Below are 19,086 nucleotides of genomic sequence, written 5' to 3' on the forward strand. Positions count from 1 at the left end.
TTGCGACATAGGTTCTATCGCTATTAAAGGATGACAAGATGTGTAGGATAATGTGGTGCGTATACAAATATGAAAGGAGGAAGCCTTGGAGCCGCTAGTTTTATAATCCCTGCATTCAATTAATTTCCACATCCCTATTTGTCAATCAGATCCCTAGACCAAGTATCAATAAGTGATGGTTCCTCTGTTGGCAATTTTGTCTTCATCACACATTTTGAGTACAAACGATATTCTACATTAACCAACACTAAATAAAAGGAGAAATATTTGAGCCCAAAACATTATAGTAATGCGCTAACCACTTATCATTCAATCTCGCATTGGGAAAAAAGAAAAAAAAAAAAAAAAAGAAGAAGAGAGATGGAACAAAATTATCCCATCTTGTAACTTGTTAATGGTAATTGTAATGTGTAGGATTCATCTCTATAAGAAAGTGATTGTAATGTGTAGGATTCATCTCTGTAAGAAACGTGATACCAAAATATCAAATGGGTGACGGAGGAAGGAAGCCTTGGTGTTACACTATCATTATCCATGCATTCAATTTAAACAAAAATCCTTGGTGTCTTATTTGCACGTAAGTTTGTTAAAGCTCCATGTATATTATGCATCAATCAAGTGATGGTTCCTTTGTTAACAATTTTGTCATCTCCATTTTGTTGCATTCGATCTCATGTTGAAACTAACAAAACAAGTACCCTCTCACAAGCGGAAAGACTTTGCCTATCTTGGGGTGTATAGCCATTGTTCCTTTCTCACACATTAGGTGATGTATCCGATGAGTATGTACACCCCGAGATAGGAACAAGGGGTATGTAAACCCTGAGGATTATGTACACCCCAAGGGAAGTCCCACTCCTTTGGAAGGCACTGCAAGTGAAAACAATATCAGAAGCTTCGTGTAAGCCCTACAATAATTAATTAACCAATTTCCATGCCTGATGTTTCAAACCCATCTCTTTCACCAAAAAAGAACAGAACAGGAAAAGCAGACACTAGCATTGTCCTCTTATCATTCACACATTTCATTGGCTATAGAAGGATCATCAATCATTCCCCATATTCATCACCACAATCCATGGCAGTTTCTCCACCTCAAAAACCAAACAGCCACGTGATCCCATTATCTAATTTTCCCTTTCCGTTCCCTCTCCATGCATGTGAATTCAATCCGTTCCCACCTTTCGCACCGATTTCCTCCTACTATTTTTCTTCTCTTCTCCAATGGCAGCTGAAATTTCGTCCGACAGCCGAAGAAATTCCAACACTCAGCTCTTGGAAGAGCTCGAAGCACTGAGCGAGTCACTCTACACATCCCACACTTCGAGTACTAGTACTCGAAGAACTGCCTTCCTTGTCCTTCCTTGAAGCTCGGTTCCTCCCATACCATCTAAAGATGGAGTTGTTCCTGCGAGTGTTGAGGAGATTAGACTCAATAACAAACCGCGAAAGCGGATGTCTTTGTCCCCATGGCGCTCCCGCCTAAAACTTGCTAATGATAAGGAAGATGAGGATAAGGATCAAGGCAAGAAGGCCAGGAAATATAATTCACTGGAGCTAAAAAGCTTGGATGACAAGGCAACTGCCATCATAGAGAAAAAAGGTATCTGGAATTGGAAACCGGTTCGTGCTATTTCCCACATTGGAATGCAGAAACGGAGCTGCTTATTTTCTGTTGAAGTTGTCACTGCACAAAGTCTTCTAGCTTCAATAAATGGCCTTAGACTTTCTGTCCACGTTAGAAAGAAGGAAACAAAAGACGGAGCGGTTCAAACAATGTCGTCAAGGGTGACACAAGGAGCTGTTGATTTTGAGGAGACCCTTTTCGTTCGGTGCCATGTTTATTGCAGCTCCGTCCATGGAAAAAAGACAAAGTTTAAGTCGAGACCCTTTTGGGTATATTTGTTTGCAGTTGATGCAGAGGAGCTTGATTTTGGGAGAAGCACTGTGGATTTGAGTCAGATGATTCAGGAATCCATTGAGAAGAGCCGTGAAGGCCAAAGAATTCGACAATGGGATACGAGTTTTAAACTGTTAGGGATGGCGAAAGGTGGTGAGCTTGCTCTGAAACTAGGGTTTCAGATTATGGAGAAGGATGGAGGAATTGGTATTTACAGTCAGGTTAAGGATTTGAAGTCTAGTAAGTCCAACAATTTCACATCTTCTTTTGCCAGGAAGCAATCGAAAACATCATTTAGTGTGCCTAGTCCAAAACTTTCAAGCAGAGGAGAAGCTTGGACACCTTCACAAGCAAGAAAAGCAGCTGATCTTCAGGGGATTGATGAACTCAACCTTGATAAACCGAACCCGGTTCCTATATCATCACCTTCTTCTTTTTCTTCTTCTGCAGCTCAAAAGCCTAAAGAACCAGAAGTGCCAAAGGTGGAGGAACTTGATCTGCCAAACTTTGAGGTAGTGGACAAAGGAGTTGAATTCCAAGACAAGGGAGAGGAATATGGGGAGGAGCAATCCGAAAAATCTGTTGTTGAAAAATTAGCAACATCCAGTGAAGTTGTGAAGGAAATTGTGCAAGACCATGTTCATACAACAAGATTGACAGAGCTTGATTCAATTGCTCAGCAGATTAAGGCTCTTGAGTTTTTGATGGGGAAAGAAAAAATCGACGAAAAAGATGAAGAGGATGAAGATATCGAATCACAAAAATTGGAGGCAGATGAAGAAAATGTGACAAAGGAGTTTCTTCAAATGCTTGAGGAGGAGGAGATCCTAAACAATTATAAATTGAATCAAGGTGACGTTCCACCTCTTTCCCTTGAAGGGGCAAAGGAATCTGGTGAGGGTGAAGCAGCAAAAGTTTACCTTCCTGATCTCGAAAAGAGCTTAGGGAGTGTGGTTCAAACCCGCGATAGAGGTATTTGGCATCCATGAATCCTTTAGCTACTTTGGTAGCAAGGAAAAACACTCCAAAACTTGCCATGCAGGTATCAAAGCCGTTTGTTCTGCCATGGGATCAGTCCATGAGTGGATTTCAATTGTTTCAAAGGATTGCAGGTATTGGACTTGATGAGCTAAACACCCAGATTATGAATCTGATGGCATTCGATGATTTGATGGATAAAACTGCGGAGCAGATAGCTTTTGAAGGCATTGTGTCTGCAATCATTCAAGGAAGGAACAAGGAAGGCGCTAACTCGAGCGCTGCAAGAACAATTGCTGCTGTTAAAACCATGTCGAATGCATTGAGCACAGGTAGGAAGGAAAGGATTTTGACCGAGATTTGGAATGTGAACGAGAACCGTTTGACACCAGAGGAGATTCTAGCCTTTTCCATGCAGAAAATAGAGGCCATGGCGCTCAAAGCTTTGAAAATTCAAGCTGAAATGGCTAAGGAAGAAGCCCCATTTGAATTTTCACCAACGAACAATAGTTTCACAAATTCAAGTGGTGCAAAAGTACTTCAAAACCACCTTCTCGCTTCTTCAATATCGCTCAAGGATTGGATCAAAAACCACAGCCTGGCAAGTTCAGAAGGTTTACAAGACGAAGCCTAATCAAATGAGGATTCCTAGTCAAAGAAAGTTTCCTACTTGAAGTAGGAAAGTTAAGCCAAGGTTTCCTATTTTGGTTCAACCTTTCCTAATCCTTAAAGACTCCATATTTCAGCAAGATCAAAGGCTCCTACCTATTCGAGATCACAAAACAACATCCCTTGCAACCTTAAGTCATTGCCGTGTGTCCCCTTTATGTTTCCCTTCCTTGCCGTCCAAGGAAAGGCCTTGTTCCCTATTTTAACTACTTAAACACCCTCCTTTTTCATACCAAGCTTAGTCATAACTCACATACCCTTTTATATTCCTAAATCCTTGCCTAAATTCAGAAATAAATGACATTCCCTTTCTTTCTAACCTTTGCCGCAAGTCACCTTCCTATTCTCTTCAATTTCTGATTTTGTGTTTCCTATTCTTCAAAGATTTAGAATTAATTCCTTTCCTAAACTAAGTAATAAAGCCTTTAGGTCCTTTCTTCCTTATAAATACCCTTATGCCACAACCTTATGGACCTAATCCCCCTTCCACACAACCTGCCTTCATTCACAAACACATCCAGCCTTGCCGCAGCCTTCCATCCAACTTTCTACCATTCCTCGACTTAAAAACCTTCATCCAAATCTCCCTACACCACCACTAAACCTTGCCGCACCACCATACCTCCATAAACCCATCTAAAACCCAGAAAATCATCCATAAAACTACCCTAGACCTTGTGCCGTGACCTAGCAAAGAAGAGGAGAAAGAAGACGAAGCCTTGGACGTTTATGCATTCGAGTTGGAGTGTTGGAACACTTCTAGGTGTAATCTATCTTTTGTTTTCAATGTTTAATTCTAATTTCCTTTGTTTTGTTATGAACATGAGAGGCTAAACTCGTTTTAGCCTAGGGATGCTTTAAAACCATGATTACGTTTATAATATGAGTTGATCAATTCCAGTTGTGATTTCATAAATTGTGAATGCAATTTACTTAACCGTTTGATGGATAACTTATTCTTGTATGTTGATTAGGGAGGCCTACTTAATTTGCATGCTTGAATTTGGTGCTAGAATATAAGGGAGTTTCACATAATCGTTTCAACTTTATATTCACAAGTAGTTAAGGTTGTTTTCACAATCATGTTAAGTAAATTCCTAGCATGCGTGTCATGATGTCATAGTTACAAGTGCTTTGTCAATACTTATGATTTCCATTGAACGTAATGATCTTTGATTGTATCTCTATTATGATGTCATGTAGGGGACTTTTGAAGAATGCTTTGGGTTGTCGTATGATGTCATCCAATCCAATAACTTAAGGGAAATCTGAGGGTTAATTAGTGATGTCACGGTTAATCTCGGGTGTTGAGGTTCATGGTTTATCGAAAAAGCAACTGGAAATCAACTTATGTTTGAATGTATCATGTGTGGAGAAGTATCCCTTGGCTAGTCCATCATCCATTGGTTTTACTTAATTTCGTCCAAGAATCTGTTTTAAGTTTTAAGTCACTTGTTTTATTTTAAATTCGTCCAAAAACAAATCCCCTTTTCTTACGTGTTTCAAAACTGTCCAAAAGTGTGTATTAGAGTCTTTTGAGTCAAAACTAATTGTAATTTCGTCCAAATTGAGTCCTAAGGTCTAAACTGAGTCTTTTTGGTTGTTTTGAGTTGTTTTGAGTCTTTAAAATCTGTTTGAGTCATATAAGTTAGTTAAGAGTCTTTTGAGTTTATTTTAAGTGTTGTAAAAGCTTATTTTCACATCTTTGAGTCGATTTTCATTAGGTTAGCAATCCTTGCTAATCCCCGGCCTAGAACGGTCCCCAGCAACGGCGCCAAAATTTTGATGTGATAAATAATAGCACACAAATTAAACCCTCTTTTTGACAATTGTAGTATAGATATAAGTAGGGATCGTTCTAGGCCGAGGATTAGGAGGGATTGCTAACCTAATGAAAATCGACTCAAAGATGTGAAAATAAGCTTTTAAAACACTTAAAATAAACTCAAAAGACTCTTAACTAACTTATATGACTCAAACAGATTTTAAAGACTCAAAACAACCAAAAAGACTCAGTTTAGACCTTAGGACTCAATTTGGACGAAAATACAATTAGTTTTGACTCAAAAGACTCTAAAACACACTTTTGGACAGTTTTGGAACAAGTAAGAAAAGGGGATTTGTTTTTGGACGAATTTAAAATAAAACAAGTGACTTAAAACTTAAAACAGATTCATGGACGAAATTAAGTAAAACCAATGGATGATGGACTAGCCAAGGGATACTTCTCCACACATGATACATTCAAACATAAGTTGATTTCCAGTTGCTTTTTCGATAAGCCATGAACCTCAACACCCCAGATTAAACATGACATCACTAATTAACCCTCAGATTTCCCTTAAGTTATTGGATTGGATGACATCATACGACAACCCAAAACATTCTTCAAAAGTCCCCTACATGATATCATAATAGAGATACAATCAAAGATCATTACGTTCAATGGAAATCATAAGTATTGACAAAGCACTTGTAACTATGACATCATGACACGCATGCTAGGAATTTACTTAACATGATTGTGAAAACAACCTTAACTACTTGTGAATATAAAGTTGACACGATTATGTGAAACTCCCTTATATTCTAGCACCAAATTCAAGCATGCAAATTAAGTAGGCCTCCCTAATCAACATACAAGAATAAATTATCCATCAAACGGTTAAGTAAATTGCATTCACAATTTATGAAATCACAACTGGAATTGATCAACTCATATTATAAACATAATCATGGCTTTAAAGCATCCCTAGGCTAAAACGAGTTTAGCCTCTCATGTTCATAACAAAACAAAGGAAATTAGAATTAAACATTGAAAACAAAAGATAGATTACACCTAGAAGCGTTCCAACACTCCAACTCGAATGCATAAACATCCAAGGCTTTGTCTTCTTTCTCCTCTTCTTTGCTAGGTCACGGCACAAGGTCTAGGGTAGTTTTATGGATGATTTTCTGGATTTTAGATGGGTTTATGGAGGTATGGTGGTGCGGCAAGGTTTAGTGGTGGTGTAGGGAGGTTTAGATGAAGGTTTTTAAGTCGAGGAATGGTAGAAAGTTGGATGGAAGGCTGCGGCAAGGCTGGATGTGTTTGTGAATGAAGGCAGGTTGTGTGGAAGGGGGATTAGGTCCATAAGGTTGCGGCATAAGGGTATTTATAAGGAAGAAAGGACCTAAAGACTTTATTACTTAGTTTTTGGAAAGGAATTAATTCTAAATCTTTGAAGAATAGGAAACACAAAATCAGAAATTGAAGAGAATAGGAAGGTGACTTGCGGCAAAGGTTAGAAAGAAAGGGAATGTCATTTATTTCTGAATTTAGGCAAGGATTTAGGAATATAAAAGGGTATGTGAGTTATGACTGAGCTTGGTATGAAAAAGGAAGGTGTTTAAGTAGTTAAAATAGGGAACAAGGCCCTTCCTTGCACGGCAAGGAAGGGAAACATAAAGGGGACACACGGCAATGACTTAAGGTTGCAAGGGATGTTGTTTTGTGACCTAGAATAGGTAGGAGCCTTTGATCTTGCTGAAATATGGAGTCTTTAAGGATTAGGAAAGGTTGAACCAAAATAGGAAACCTTGGCTTAACTTTCCTACTTCAAGTAGGTAACCTTCTTTGACTAGGAATCCTCATTTGATTAGGAATCCTCTTGTGATTAGGAATCCTCTTGTGATTAGGAATCCTAACTCCATTAGGTCTTCAATTTCGTCCATTCCTTTTGCTCCAAACATAAGTTATCCATTCCAAGCCCAATTTTGCTCCAAAATGCTGCAAAATGCACCTTTTTGCTTCCTTAGCCATATGAACCTAAAAACACACGAAAATGGCTTAAACTACTAAAACAACTATGAATTAACAACATAAATGCACGAAAACAAGCTAAGTAAGTTGCCTAAATATGCTCCTATCAAAAAGTACTTCAAAACCACCCTCTCGCTTCTTCAATATCGCTCGAGGATTGGATCAAAAACCACAGCCTGGCAAGTTCAGAAGGTTTACAAGACGGAAACCAGCCGGAGATAATTACACTAGCTGTGATTGTTTAGTTGAGGGATCCCTTAAGGTGATATGAGGCGGTTGGAGGCCCTATGATAGCGATTATTTACGCAACGAGAGCTGATGACGTTGTCAATGAGGAGGAGAAGAGATTCAAAGTGACAAGCATACATGTGGGAGGATTGAAGATGAGGACAAAAAGAGGAAAGAGGAATGCGTGGGACAGTGAGAGGCAAAGGCTAACTGCAATGCAGTGGCTAATTTCTTATGGATTGGCGAAAGCTGGTGCGAGGAAGAAGGGCAAACATCATGTGGCATCCAAAGGTCAGGATTTGTTGTGGAGCATTTCATCAAGAGTGATGGTTGATATGTGGCTCAAGTATATGAGAAATCCATATGTAAAATTTACCAAGTGTGAAACTTCGTATTATTTGTATTGGTTTAATTATTTTTTTTGTAATTTATTTGCAGTAATAATACATACAAGGAGTAAAGATTAAGGAAGTGCAAATAGTTATAACTTTGAGAGTGACAGACTGTAACACCTACAAATAGTTAAGTTTGATGCACTTGTAGCAATTATCAGAGAGATGGATCAAATGCTCACTTTCAAGAACACCGATATTGTCCCTAACTTGGTAGTTATCACTTGCACAATCTGTCAAATATGAGGTTTTATTTCAAAAGGTTTCGGTATTAGTTGAAAGGAGGCAAGTAATTTGTGAGGCAAGTTATTTTTCCTTCATTGTGATTGAACACTGAATAGCAAAGATAATGGAACCGTTGTAGCATAAGTTGACTTTTGAAAACCCTAATTCAATAAGATATAGTGCACTTTCCTTGGTGGGCGGGATTGGAGGAACCGTAAGCACTATATTAAAGGTGTCCTTGCTTTCACAAAACACACGTTCTATTCCGAGCAAACTGTATTATTGCTAGAACAGTTATGCTTGTTGAAAGTAGAAGACTCCTTAGTCATCCGCATAAACCATGTCTTTCGTATTTTACAGATAAATAAACTATAATTGGTTTATTGTAAATTTTAGTTTATCAAATCTGTAATCCTAATGTCTTGTTGTGTTATTTATATGATTTCAGAAATATCACATCCACCACCAAAAGACCACCACTAGGGAAACTTTTGAAAACCTACAATGTGGTCCTAACTCTAAAACAAAGATCAATGGTCCATTGCTTTTAGCAAGCCATAAAATTGGGACGAATTGAACCAACGGAGGAGACAAGTGAAGAAATTTGGCCTAGTCCTTATTGCCAGGTACATCACATGGATGATGACTTGCACATGGGAGGAATAGCTAAGACTCAATAACATTTTTAATTCATCATTAAGAACATGTTTATTAAAGCATACTTAATTAGTTTAGTTCCACGACAATTGAAAATATTAGTGATAAATCTTCAAAGACTCAAAACTACCAAAAAAAAAAAATTAGTCAGATACAATAACAGTTCAATCGAGAAGTTTTTCTCTTCAAAAGATATTTCTATTTTTTTTTCTCTTTAACTTATTTGTCCATCGGTAATGGAGATCACATTGGTTGGAATGTAGGCCAATATGTCTCCAGCTTGTGTTTCAATGACGAGTAAGGCGGTCAAGCTACTTGCACCTGATCGTTTAGCAGCTCTTTCTAAGAGACAGGAATGCAAATAGAAAACATCGCCTAGAAAAGCCTCACGGCCTGGCAGTTGTCGCAACAATAATGAAATTTGTCGATATGTCAACTCTATAATACAATGTTGACTCAAAATTCCAACTTGAGTTTCACAATGGCCTTGTAGCTCAAAGACTCTTACGAAAGTTTACTCTTGCAATTCCTGTATACTCTTGGACCCGAAGTCCTGTGATCAATTCCCCCTCCATTAATATTGCTTGTACAAAAACAAACTTCCATCTTGAGTTCTTTATTGGAGGGAACAAGATGACACTAAGGCATCAAGACAAGTATTCGACAAGTTCCAGATGCAGAAGAATGGGCCCTCTGCTCCATTGTTTCCCACTTTGTGAACCTAACATGGGTCTTGCTTTACAAAATGTTTGGTAATGGGAGCTGAACTTTTACAAAATTAAATTTCATCTTTTTCTATAACAGTGTGAAACCAAAGCACCAAGATCCCTCCTTTTACAGCCTGTACTCCTCTGAAGAAATGAAAGAAAACCAAAAGAAAAAAGAAGCCCCAAAGAGTTGAAGTCCAGATAACAATAGCACTTTCTTAGGGTTTTTGACTTTATGGATTGGAGCTTCTACCCACAAATGAGCATGGTGGATGAAAAGACTTGTGTCACTTTCTGCACAAACAAACCCCCTTTATTCCATGGCCCCTCTCCTCTTTGTCAGGTTTCTTATCCAACCCTTCCTTACCTTGACTCCCTCCGCCTTGTTGCCGACATGACACACACTGCCCTTGTTCGACCTCTTCCATCTGATGAGCTGGGCCAAGTGACCAATCCTCTTCCGCCAACTGAGCGGGATGTGGGATTTCCCGTGCTCTATCACGCTCTTGCTATCCTTTGCCTCCTTTGTTTCCTTGGCTTCCTTGCTCTGGTTGTGATTCCAGGACATGTTGCAATGATCTAGAGAGACCTTAGACACTTTGTTCTTTTCCCATGAGGCCACTCCATTGTCTTCAAACTTGATTGATATGAATGAGTCTGCAAAAGCAATTGACATTGCGAATAAGTGACCATGGTTGCCAAGAAAATTCAGAGACATGCACATTTTTTACAATCCTTTTCAGTGGTGAGAAAACCCCCATTGACCGACTATCTCGTTGAGTTCGGGGCCTTAGGACAAAAACCCCTAATTGACCGACTATCTCGTTGATTTCGGGGCCTTAGGACAAACCCCAAATACAAGCAATCATACGCAACCACACGGTACTCTCATCATTTTCAGTTAAGGCTCCAAGGGTTGATGACCAAATAAAAGCAAATGTAATTCAATCAAAAGAACGTAATTAACACAAATTTAAGGTTTGGAGTTAATTATATATGGTTTCATTCAAAATGGGCTAATGATCATGATATTAACTTATGAGAATATAAGCAAACAGAATATGTTAGTCAAATGTAGCAACTGTGTTTTCATCCCCTCCAAACTTTACTTTCATTATTATTATTATCATCAGTTGGTTGGGATGGATGGAGAGAGGGTTGAGTGAAAGCAAAGAGAAAGGATTGATCAAGAGAGGAAAACGATTGTTAGTTAGAAACTTAGAACTAAAACATAAGGTGATGTAAAATGATCATGCTACCTTTTGGCTTTTGCCCTTTAATATATTATATATCAATTTAATTAAGTTGCTTATAATAATGGAAGTAAGTTGATTGTTTAAAATATTTCTAAAGAGGGATGTTTTCCAATACCAATATAGATTTGGAGGACTAGTGGTGACCCTCCATCACTTATTTTTTCAAGTGAATCAAATGTAAATGCACAAAATCTCTAAAGGTGTCCCTTAGTATTTCAGTCCAGTGATATTCCTCTTCACTTGTAAGTGAGAGGTCTTAGGTTGGATTCTCACCAATGGTGAATTTGAACCACATTATTGCTAGTCCATTGTGAGGCTAAGTCACCCCCTCCTCCTTAGCGTAGATAATATCGTTTGTTAAAAAAAATTCTCATAAAGATAACATCCATTTAATTCAAAAAAAAAAAAAAAGATGCAACTTGGTTCAAAAGGATGAAGCTTTTTTAGGTAATTGTCAAACTGATCTGCATGTAGTTTTTTAATAACAGTTTCTTCACAAAATTGGAAACAATTCCTAATTAAATTAAATTGATTAGACAATTCCATGAACCCCAAAAACAGAAAAAGATGCTTCTTCATGAACAAATCCCTAAACCCTAAGTCATTTTTTGCAATCTTTCACCAGGATTTTCTTTTTCATGCTGTCATTGGTCTTGAAAACTTGGAAACCCCATATACTTCAGGTATAGTAAATGAAATCTTGCTTCCCAAATCTGCCATTTTATTTAAACTTTGACCATAATTTTGTCATTATTACCCAAAAAGCAATTAATTACGCAACATATTCAACCAAACCCACAACAAACAAAGAAACAAATACACACATACAACATCAAAGCACAATGCTTGGCCGTCAACATTGTTTATATCATCACAAACCCCTAATTTTTACCACTAAAAGCTGGAAAAAGTGAAAAAGATATAAAATTTAGCACTCACCCACTAGAAAAATAACTTACCTTCTTGGCTGGTGGAAGCCTCTTGATCTGAGCCGTCGTCTGGTTTCCCCTGCCGATTGAGGAGAGAGCTGAAAGCAAAGATCTTGGGGAGGCTAATGAGTAACTTCTTGTGCATACCATTTGGGTTTTTATGGGCACTGCCGCCTCCGACGGAGGAGATACGGTGGCGGTGGTGGTGGTGGCCTTTTTTGGAAGCCAAGATTAGAAGCCTCTCGGTCAGGCAGAGGGAGCAGACCCCCACAACAAGCTCTTTGGGGTGGAAATAGCAAAAGGAGGTGTCTTCTTTGTACCCATTCATGTTAGAATTAGGGTTTGAGGGAGTTGATGAGAAAGGTGGAAAAAGAAGGGGAAAAACCGAAAAAGTGAGAAAAATTTGTGACTTGGAAAGAAAGAAAAGGTTGTGTCTTCTGTGTTGTGTTGTCTTGTGTTTTTCTGTGTTTGTGGGAGAAGTGTGAGAGAAGAATAACTGTTTGTGCGTGTAATGTGTGTGTAGGAAGGCATTTATACTCTGGAAAATTTTTAGATTAACGGAGGTGATCACGGGGTTGGCCCACAAATCAATTTTGGCCAATATAATACTTGGAATTGAATGTATACTACAGACCATCTCCAACGTTTGAGTTAAAATATAAAATTTAGGTTTTAAACTCCAATGATTGGGCCTAAAATAAGTTTTACATTAAAACCTAAAGTTTGGAACCCATAATTTAGGTCAAGGTTAAAAGGTTGACCAACCAAAATTTAGGTTTTAAACTAATCCAATCCTTCTTCAATTGTTGGGTCTAAAATAAGTTTTGGGTTAAAACTTAAAATTTTGGCAATTTTAAATTTTAAAATGCATTAAATTCAACGGCTGAGATCGAATATGGCCAAATCTAACATTAAAAGAAAGATCTAACGGCCCAAAATTGAGCTAAAACAATTAAAATATATATTTAAATCAAAATTCACCCCAAACTCTATAAATATATGTTTCATGAGGTCGGTTTAGTGAATTTTTAATTTTTTCGGAATCTAAATATTTTAGGTTAAAATACTCATAAAAATACATTATGATAATCCACATAAATTTTATTTGATAAAGTTACTGAAAAAATTAAAAATTAAAATTAAAAATTAAAATTAAAATTTAGCCTAAATTTATTTTTTAATAATCTCAGGTAACCCATAGCTATTAGATCAGAAAAAAAAGTTTATGGTTAAAACCTATTTCGAGTTATAAATTTTAGGTTTTAACATTGGACTGATAAATTGGAGTTTGAATATTATGATTTGGTTATTTAATTGAAACGAGAAAAGTCGTGAATTGGGAAAAAAATAAAAATGAGATGAACTAATATGTTTTCTTAAAAAGAGTACGATATTTCATTCGTTGAAAAAAGAGCATTACACAAATATATTATGAAGAACTCGACTCCATAAGAATCCTTGCAAACTAAATATGAAATATTATAATAAAACATCACGAATAATTAGATATGATGAGATTCACTTGATATTTCAATAAATTTTCATAAATAAACCAAATCAAATCCAATCTAATAAGCTCTAGTTAGATTGGGTTGGATTTACGCTACTAGTTTCACAACCTCAAATTGTGAAATTCACATCTCAAACCCCAAAAGGTCTATTGGATTCCTAACCAACCATGTCTACGTGCAATTTATTGCTTTTAAGTAGATAGTAATATGTCACTTAATATTACAATTTAGTAGTATTTTTTTTCATTATATGAAGTTTAGCCTACTCCATTCCCCTTAATGTAAATAATATCGTTTGTTTAAAAAATATATATATAATATTCTATGCAGGTGACCCTCTACTATGGTAGTGGAGAGAAGTGTTGATCTTGAACCACGACGCCTTAATTTAACATTTAATCTAACAAATTTATCGTTTGACCCAAAAAAAAAAAGTAAAGTTGAACAAAGTTTTGGATTGGATGCTTCCTTTTTTTCACAATTCAATTACTAAAGCTAAAATCTCTAGCAAAAGCATTGTGAATTAGTCTTGTTGCACTAGATAGACCCGTTCTCCTCCCAAGAGGAAAAAGAAAAAGTATGGAGGCAGTGGTGTCAACTGAACTGAGAGCCCACACGTTGAGTTGATTAGTATGATATATTTATGGCTAATCTTCCTAAAACCAAAAGTGGAAGACTAAATGCCTAGAATTTGACAAACCAAACCCCGAAAGCCTATCGAAAACGCTTGGATTGGGGATGCGGTGTTGGTTACTGCCATGTGACTTTTAAGTCAAAAAGTGCGACTCCCACTTGATTTCTTTCCCAACTTTATAAAGGCATAGATAAGATGTAAGCTAAAGTCGTGAGATTGCAATTGCAAAAGTAGGTTTTTATAGGTAGTTTGTAGGTGCTCAAAGAAAAGTTACAAAATGGAGAAATTTTTGCGTGCGACAATTATATCAGGTATATACTATTCGACTCATTTGTAAAGAAATGAGTTGTTTTGTATTTTAAATAGAGTAACTACTGATTTCTCTCTTGAACTTTCATTTAACTTTTTAATTAGAAACTCAAGGACTTGAACTTTTCTTTTTGTCGATTTCCGACCTAGTGTTAGCTTTTCACATATTCCATCCAAATTAACATTAACGCTTATCACGTGGACACCATGTGACTCCTTTGAGGAAAAAAACGTCACTTCACTAGACCTTCAAACACAAAAACTATAGAATCACATAGATTTGCCTAGGTCAATATTTTAGAAATCTAAGGTTTTCGATTATTTTAAAGAACAAAGCGACCGAACTATCCTCACATGTTGTGCACATGCTTCCATTTAACAGAAATTTGGATAGAATAAATGAAAACCAAACAGCAGGGGAAATCGGCCAAAAAAAATTAGTTTCCTTAATTTTCCAATTGAAAAGTTTACGAGGGAAATTGAAAGCTAAAGTAAAAGTTCAAGGAGAAATCAGCAATTTACTCTTTTAAGTATCACTTGATTCTATACACGTGCTGTATGAATTTCAATCCAAAAATCCCACTCTTTTATGAGTAAGTTGAACAGTTCACTTAATTTGACCACCGGACACAAGAACTTCTCAACAAGATCACCTAGCTGTTTTTTCGTCATATCACATCTTGGAAGAAAGCTACGGTGTGGGTGCATAACCTTTCTCCAAGAAGATTGTTTTCACTACAAATGTGTAGTCAAGGCCTTGATATTCCAAATTTCCTTGGAAAGCTATGAGGATTATGTGAAAAAATGGACTTGTTTTTTCTCTCTGTGAAGATTTTCCGGGACAATTATGCAAATCCCTATCTCCAAAACCTCTCATTCATGCCTCGTTTTCTACAAATTGGTCTACATTTTTCGTGTATCAAGATATAGGTCACTCAACAGTTGCTAACAAGATCGACAAGAGGTTTGGAAGACATAAGAAAAATCAATACCTCCTTAATTTAATTATGTCTTGTGACGTTTTATTATCTGAACTTTTTTTTTTTTTTTTTTTTTTTGAAAAAGATTAGCAAGTGGTTTCGTTATGGTAGTCTATTTTTTCAAATACTGAAAAGACTCATAGAGACATTTCAGCCTCTTCCTAACCATCATTATGTGATTCAGGGAGGCTGAAATGCTTCTTTGAATTTTAATTTGTGCCAATATTATCATTTCTAGTCCCTTTTTAATAAAATAAATAAATTATAAAATAAAAAATAAAAATAAATAAAAAATCTTTTAAGTTTGCTCCCTCAAAACTTTTAATTCGTGCCAATATTATCGCTTCCCCCAACACCTTCCGGTTAGGTTGGTCAATTTTTCTATCAAGTAAAGCGTTATTTGTGGCCATTTGGTACAATGAAAGCTTTTAAATTTGTTGTTGATGTGTAAGTTACCCTCTGTATTTTTCTCAAGCTCAAATTATCATAATCTTAAACATTTACTATTCTACCTTGTAAATGTATCATTTTGTTGACAGAATTGACCGTTGGGGGTATGTGTCTATATATATATATATATATATATTTTTTTTTAATGTAGAATTAAAGTGACCAATAGGTGGCTTCACCACAATAGTCCCCACTTCTAGGGGCCGAAAGACTCACAGATGCATGCACTGAAAGTTTAAGAGGATTAAAACCCAAATTGAAACTTTTTGCAAACCGAAATAAGATCCAAAGTTGAAGAGCATTGCTAAACTTTTTTTTCTTTTGGTTAAAGATTATTGAAAGGGAAAGTAAATGAAGCATAAAGTTAAAAGGATTGAAAGTTGATGGAAACAAACTAACTAACTAATGGAGCACATGGGGTAAGTGGCCCTCTACCATAATGGTTCAAACCTCGTTGGCTCTCTAATTTAACATCTAATCTAATAAATCTATCGTTTGACCAAAAAAAAAAAAAAAAAGCGAACCTCGTGGCTCCCTAATTTAACATCTAATCGAATAAATATATCATTTGACCAAAAAAAACAGAGAGCACATGGGAATGCTTCTAGTTGGGCTGCCTCAACTCTCCAAGTCAGGTTCATAGCATTGAGCGTGGAGAATGGACCAGACCAGATATTTCCCTTCTCCCTTTCTTGACCAGACCAGATAAGTCCCTTTCCAAGCTGAAAATTTCATTTCCAAACCCTACCTTTACTTTTCTTATATACCAATAATGAAATGAAACATTTTAAGGTCCATGAATTGGAAAGTGAATACACTATATCTTCTCAACGCTATCGTGTTATTTCTAACCAAAAGAACGAATTGAGTTCGTATAGGCATTTTAGATGCTGCTATTGAAATAGTCCTTCTAGCTATATTTTTGTTACTCTGTTCATTTCATAAAGTATTCTACCGAGTTTAACAATAGTAGCCCAATATTCGGGAGATCCTTTTCCCGAACCCATAGGTGTTTATATAGGTCTTATAGTAACAGCTTTGTCTGAAAATATGCGTACCCATATTTTTCCACCGTTGTGTGCATTTCATGTTATTGCTCACCTCCCTGCTTCTATTTTTCTAGCTATGATCCGAGATGGTTCAAGCGCTTGAAGAGCATATCTACCAAAGCAATTACAATTACTTCAATACGATATTGCTTTCATTATTCCTCTGTGTTGTTTACAAAATCTAGTACGACGTCACGTGTTTTAAACTTTATATGGTATCACATGTTTCAAATTTCACGTTGCTTGATTCAAGAAGTTATCGTATAGGAATTAACCATTGGATTTTATTTAGTGGTTCAATGTATTCCCAATTTTTATCTCTGAACACCCTAAAATTGTTGGCAAAAAGCTATGGAGACCCATTGCACTAAGAAATTTGAGAAACAACGACTTTTCTTCTTTTATTGTAAGCTAAGGCACCACTCTAGGTGGTTGGAAAATGATTGTCTGCAAACCTGTCGATTTGAAGGTGGGAGAAGCGCCGGTCACCATTAGTACGGTGACGAGTCAAAAATTGATAAGAGAGCGGATAAAGGATATGGGTGGTTGTGCACCGATGAAAGAGAGGGCAGGGCGACTGAGAGAGAGTTGGGTGGTGCTGCAACTGCAACACGATTTAGCTCCAACACTAAACCCATTCATTTTTTATTTTATTTTTTTTATACCTAACAATTATTCCCTAAAACTTAGTTGCGTGTTTTGGTAACTTAAACAATAGGATACAATGATCATTAAAATAAGAAAAATATGTGGGCTGTCCAAAGAAAAAAAATGAGTATACAAAGAACCAATGATAAAATTACGCTAAATGGTAGCCTAAATCCCATAATACGTAATAATTGAGTATCAACCATGGGACCAACTGTGGTACTAAGTGATTGTCAAATTCTTCGAAACCTAAATTTTGCCGCAACAAAAAAAATGTGGACAAGACGAACGAAAAATACAGGTTAAAAAATCAACTTAAATAAATAAAAAAATACAGAGAGGATGGTGGCATTCTAAAAAATTGGTATCTTGAATTAGGGTTGGGCACGGACCAGGTCGGGCCCAATTTTGAAAGGACCAGACCAGACTTAGGTTAAAAAAAATAGGCCAGACTGGGACGGGTACAACAAATTTTAATACAGGAATCGGACCTAATCCAGCCCATTTGAAACGGACTGAGTCCACAGTCCTCCTTTTTTTTTGTGGGGAAAAAAAACTGAATTTTTACCGTAGCACAACTACACAAATTCTCAGAATACAGATTTTACAGTTTGCACAACACATCCAAACATTACAAAGTCCAACATCTAAGTCCATAGATTAACATTACATCCAAAATAACAACATTACATTGTCCAACATTGTTCGATACATTAAATCCAAGACATTCAAAATAACATCCAAGACATCTAAAGATCAAATCAACATAGAAAATAACATCCGAGAGTTCGAAACATCCAAATTCGAAGTCCAAAATCAAATAATCCAAAATAACATAAACATGACATCCACAATAAATTCCAAATTAACATCCGAAATCATATCCAACGTCCAAGTTCCAACAATATTCCTCATTGAATCTATAAGGAAAAATAGAATATAAACATGACATTTTTAACATTCAATATCATATTATCCTAATTGAATCATTGAAATTTAAAGTTTATTCATTTGAGATATTAGCACAATTCTTTGCTTTTATTCTTTCGAGTTGTTTGAGGAGCTTCAATTTCAAGAACCCATGGTGAGAGGGTTGAATTTGTAGATATAGTATTTGTTTTTTTTCTTTTATATTCTACAACAAAGAACAAAAGAAGCACGTTAATTGTAAATGAATAGAAGACAACCATTAATATAAACCAAACTATACAAAACAAAATAATTACCTTCTTCACACTCTTGATAAAATTCAAGCTCGGCCAGATTTGCTTCATACTCAATGTTGCTAATTTGTTCACTTCTTAACCAGTTTTGGAGGCATATCAATAACTCCACTATTTGAGGAAGGAGAGATGATCTAAAGGGATCAATTACTCTCTTTCCTCATGGCCTTCTACTTGGCTTTGAGATAATGCAAATCCAACTTCCGTAAAATCGTCTGCAGGAACAAATAAAATATACCAAGAGATCTAGTTAGGATCACCTGCTAAATTTGAACGATATTTTCATGAAGACTTAAACTTTAATAAGAAAATGCAGAATTCGATCAATCCCAGATTGAGACTTATATGCTACTTAGATCCATCTGACTAAATATTCCTAGACGTGAACCTATGAAACAGATATGATCTAAGCAAACCCTATCAACAACAATATTCTACAACAATGTAAAAAAAAAAAAAAAAAAAAAAAAACTTATAGATAAGAATTAGCTCAAGAACTACAGTCCAATTCAAATCGAAAACCCACATCAGAATTACAT

The 19,086-nt window shown here is 36.3% G+C and overlaps 1 protein-coding gene and 1 pseudogene across 1 annotated transcript; one reads left to right on the top strand and one right to left on the bottom strand.

Annotated features, from left to right (window-relative positions):
- Window positions 1–595: 595 nt before the first annotated feature.
- Window positions 596–8,105, top strand: LOC125470518 (annotated as a pseudogene).
- A 1,180-nt stretch (window positions 8,106–9,285) lies between these two features.
- LOC125470520 lies at window positions 9,286–12,250 on the bottom strand. Its single transcript, XM_048569692.1, has 2 exons — window positions 11,774–12,250; window positions 9,286–10,215 (listed from the first exon to the last, which is right to left on the bottom strand). The coding sequence occupies exons 1-2, from the start codon at window positions 12,069–12,071 to the stop codon at window positions 9,872–9,874; spliced, it is 642 nt and encodes a 213-aa protein (XP_048425649.1). The 5' UTR covers window positions 12,072–12,250; the 3' UTR covers window positions 9,286–9,871.
- Window positions 12,251–19,086: the final 6,836 nt, after the last annotated feature.

The sequence above is a fragment of a genome, unplaced genomic scaffold (assembly GCF_019419815.1).
Source record: "Pyrus x bretschneideri cultivar Hongxiangsu unplaced genomic scaffold, Pyrus_bretschneideri_v1 Contig100, whole genome shotgun sequence".
NCBI lineage: Eukaryota > Viridiplantae > Streptophyta > Magnoliopsida > Rosales > Rosaceae > Pyrus > Pyrus x bretschneideri.

Coding starts and splice junctions, on each gene's coding strand:
- LOC125470520 (XM_048569692.1), bottom strand. CDS start 12,071: ATGAATGGGTACAAAGAAGACACCTCCTTTTGCTATTTCCACCCCAAA. Junction 10,216..11,773: donor GGCTTCCACCAGCCAAGAAG/GTAAGTTATTTT, acceptor TTGCTTTTGCAG/ACTCATTCATATCAATCAAG.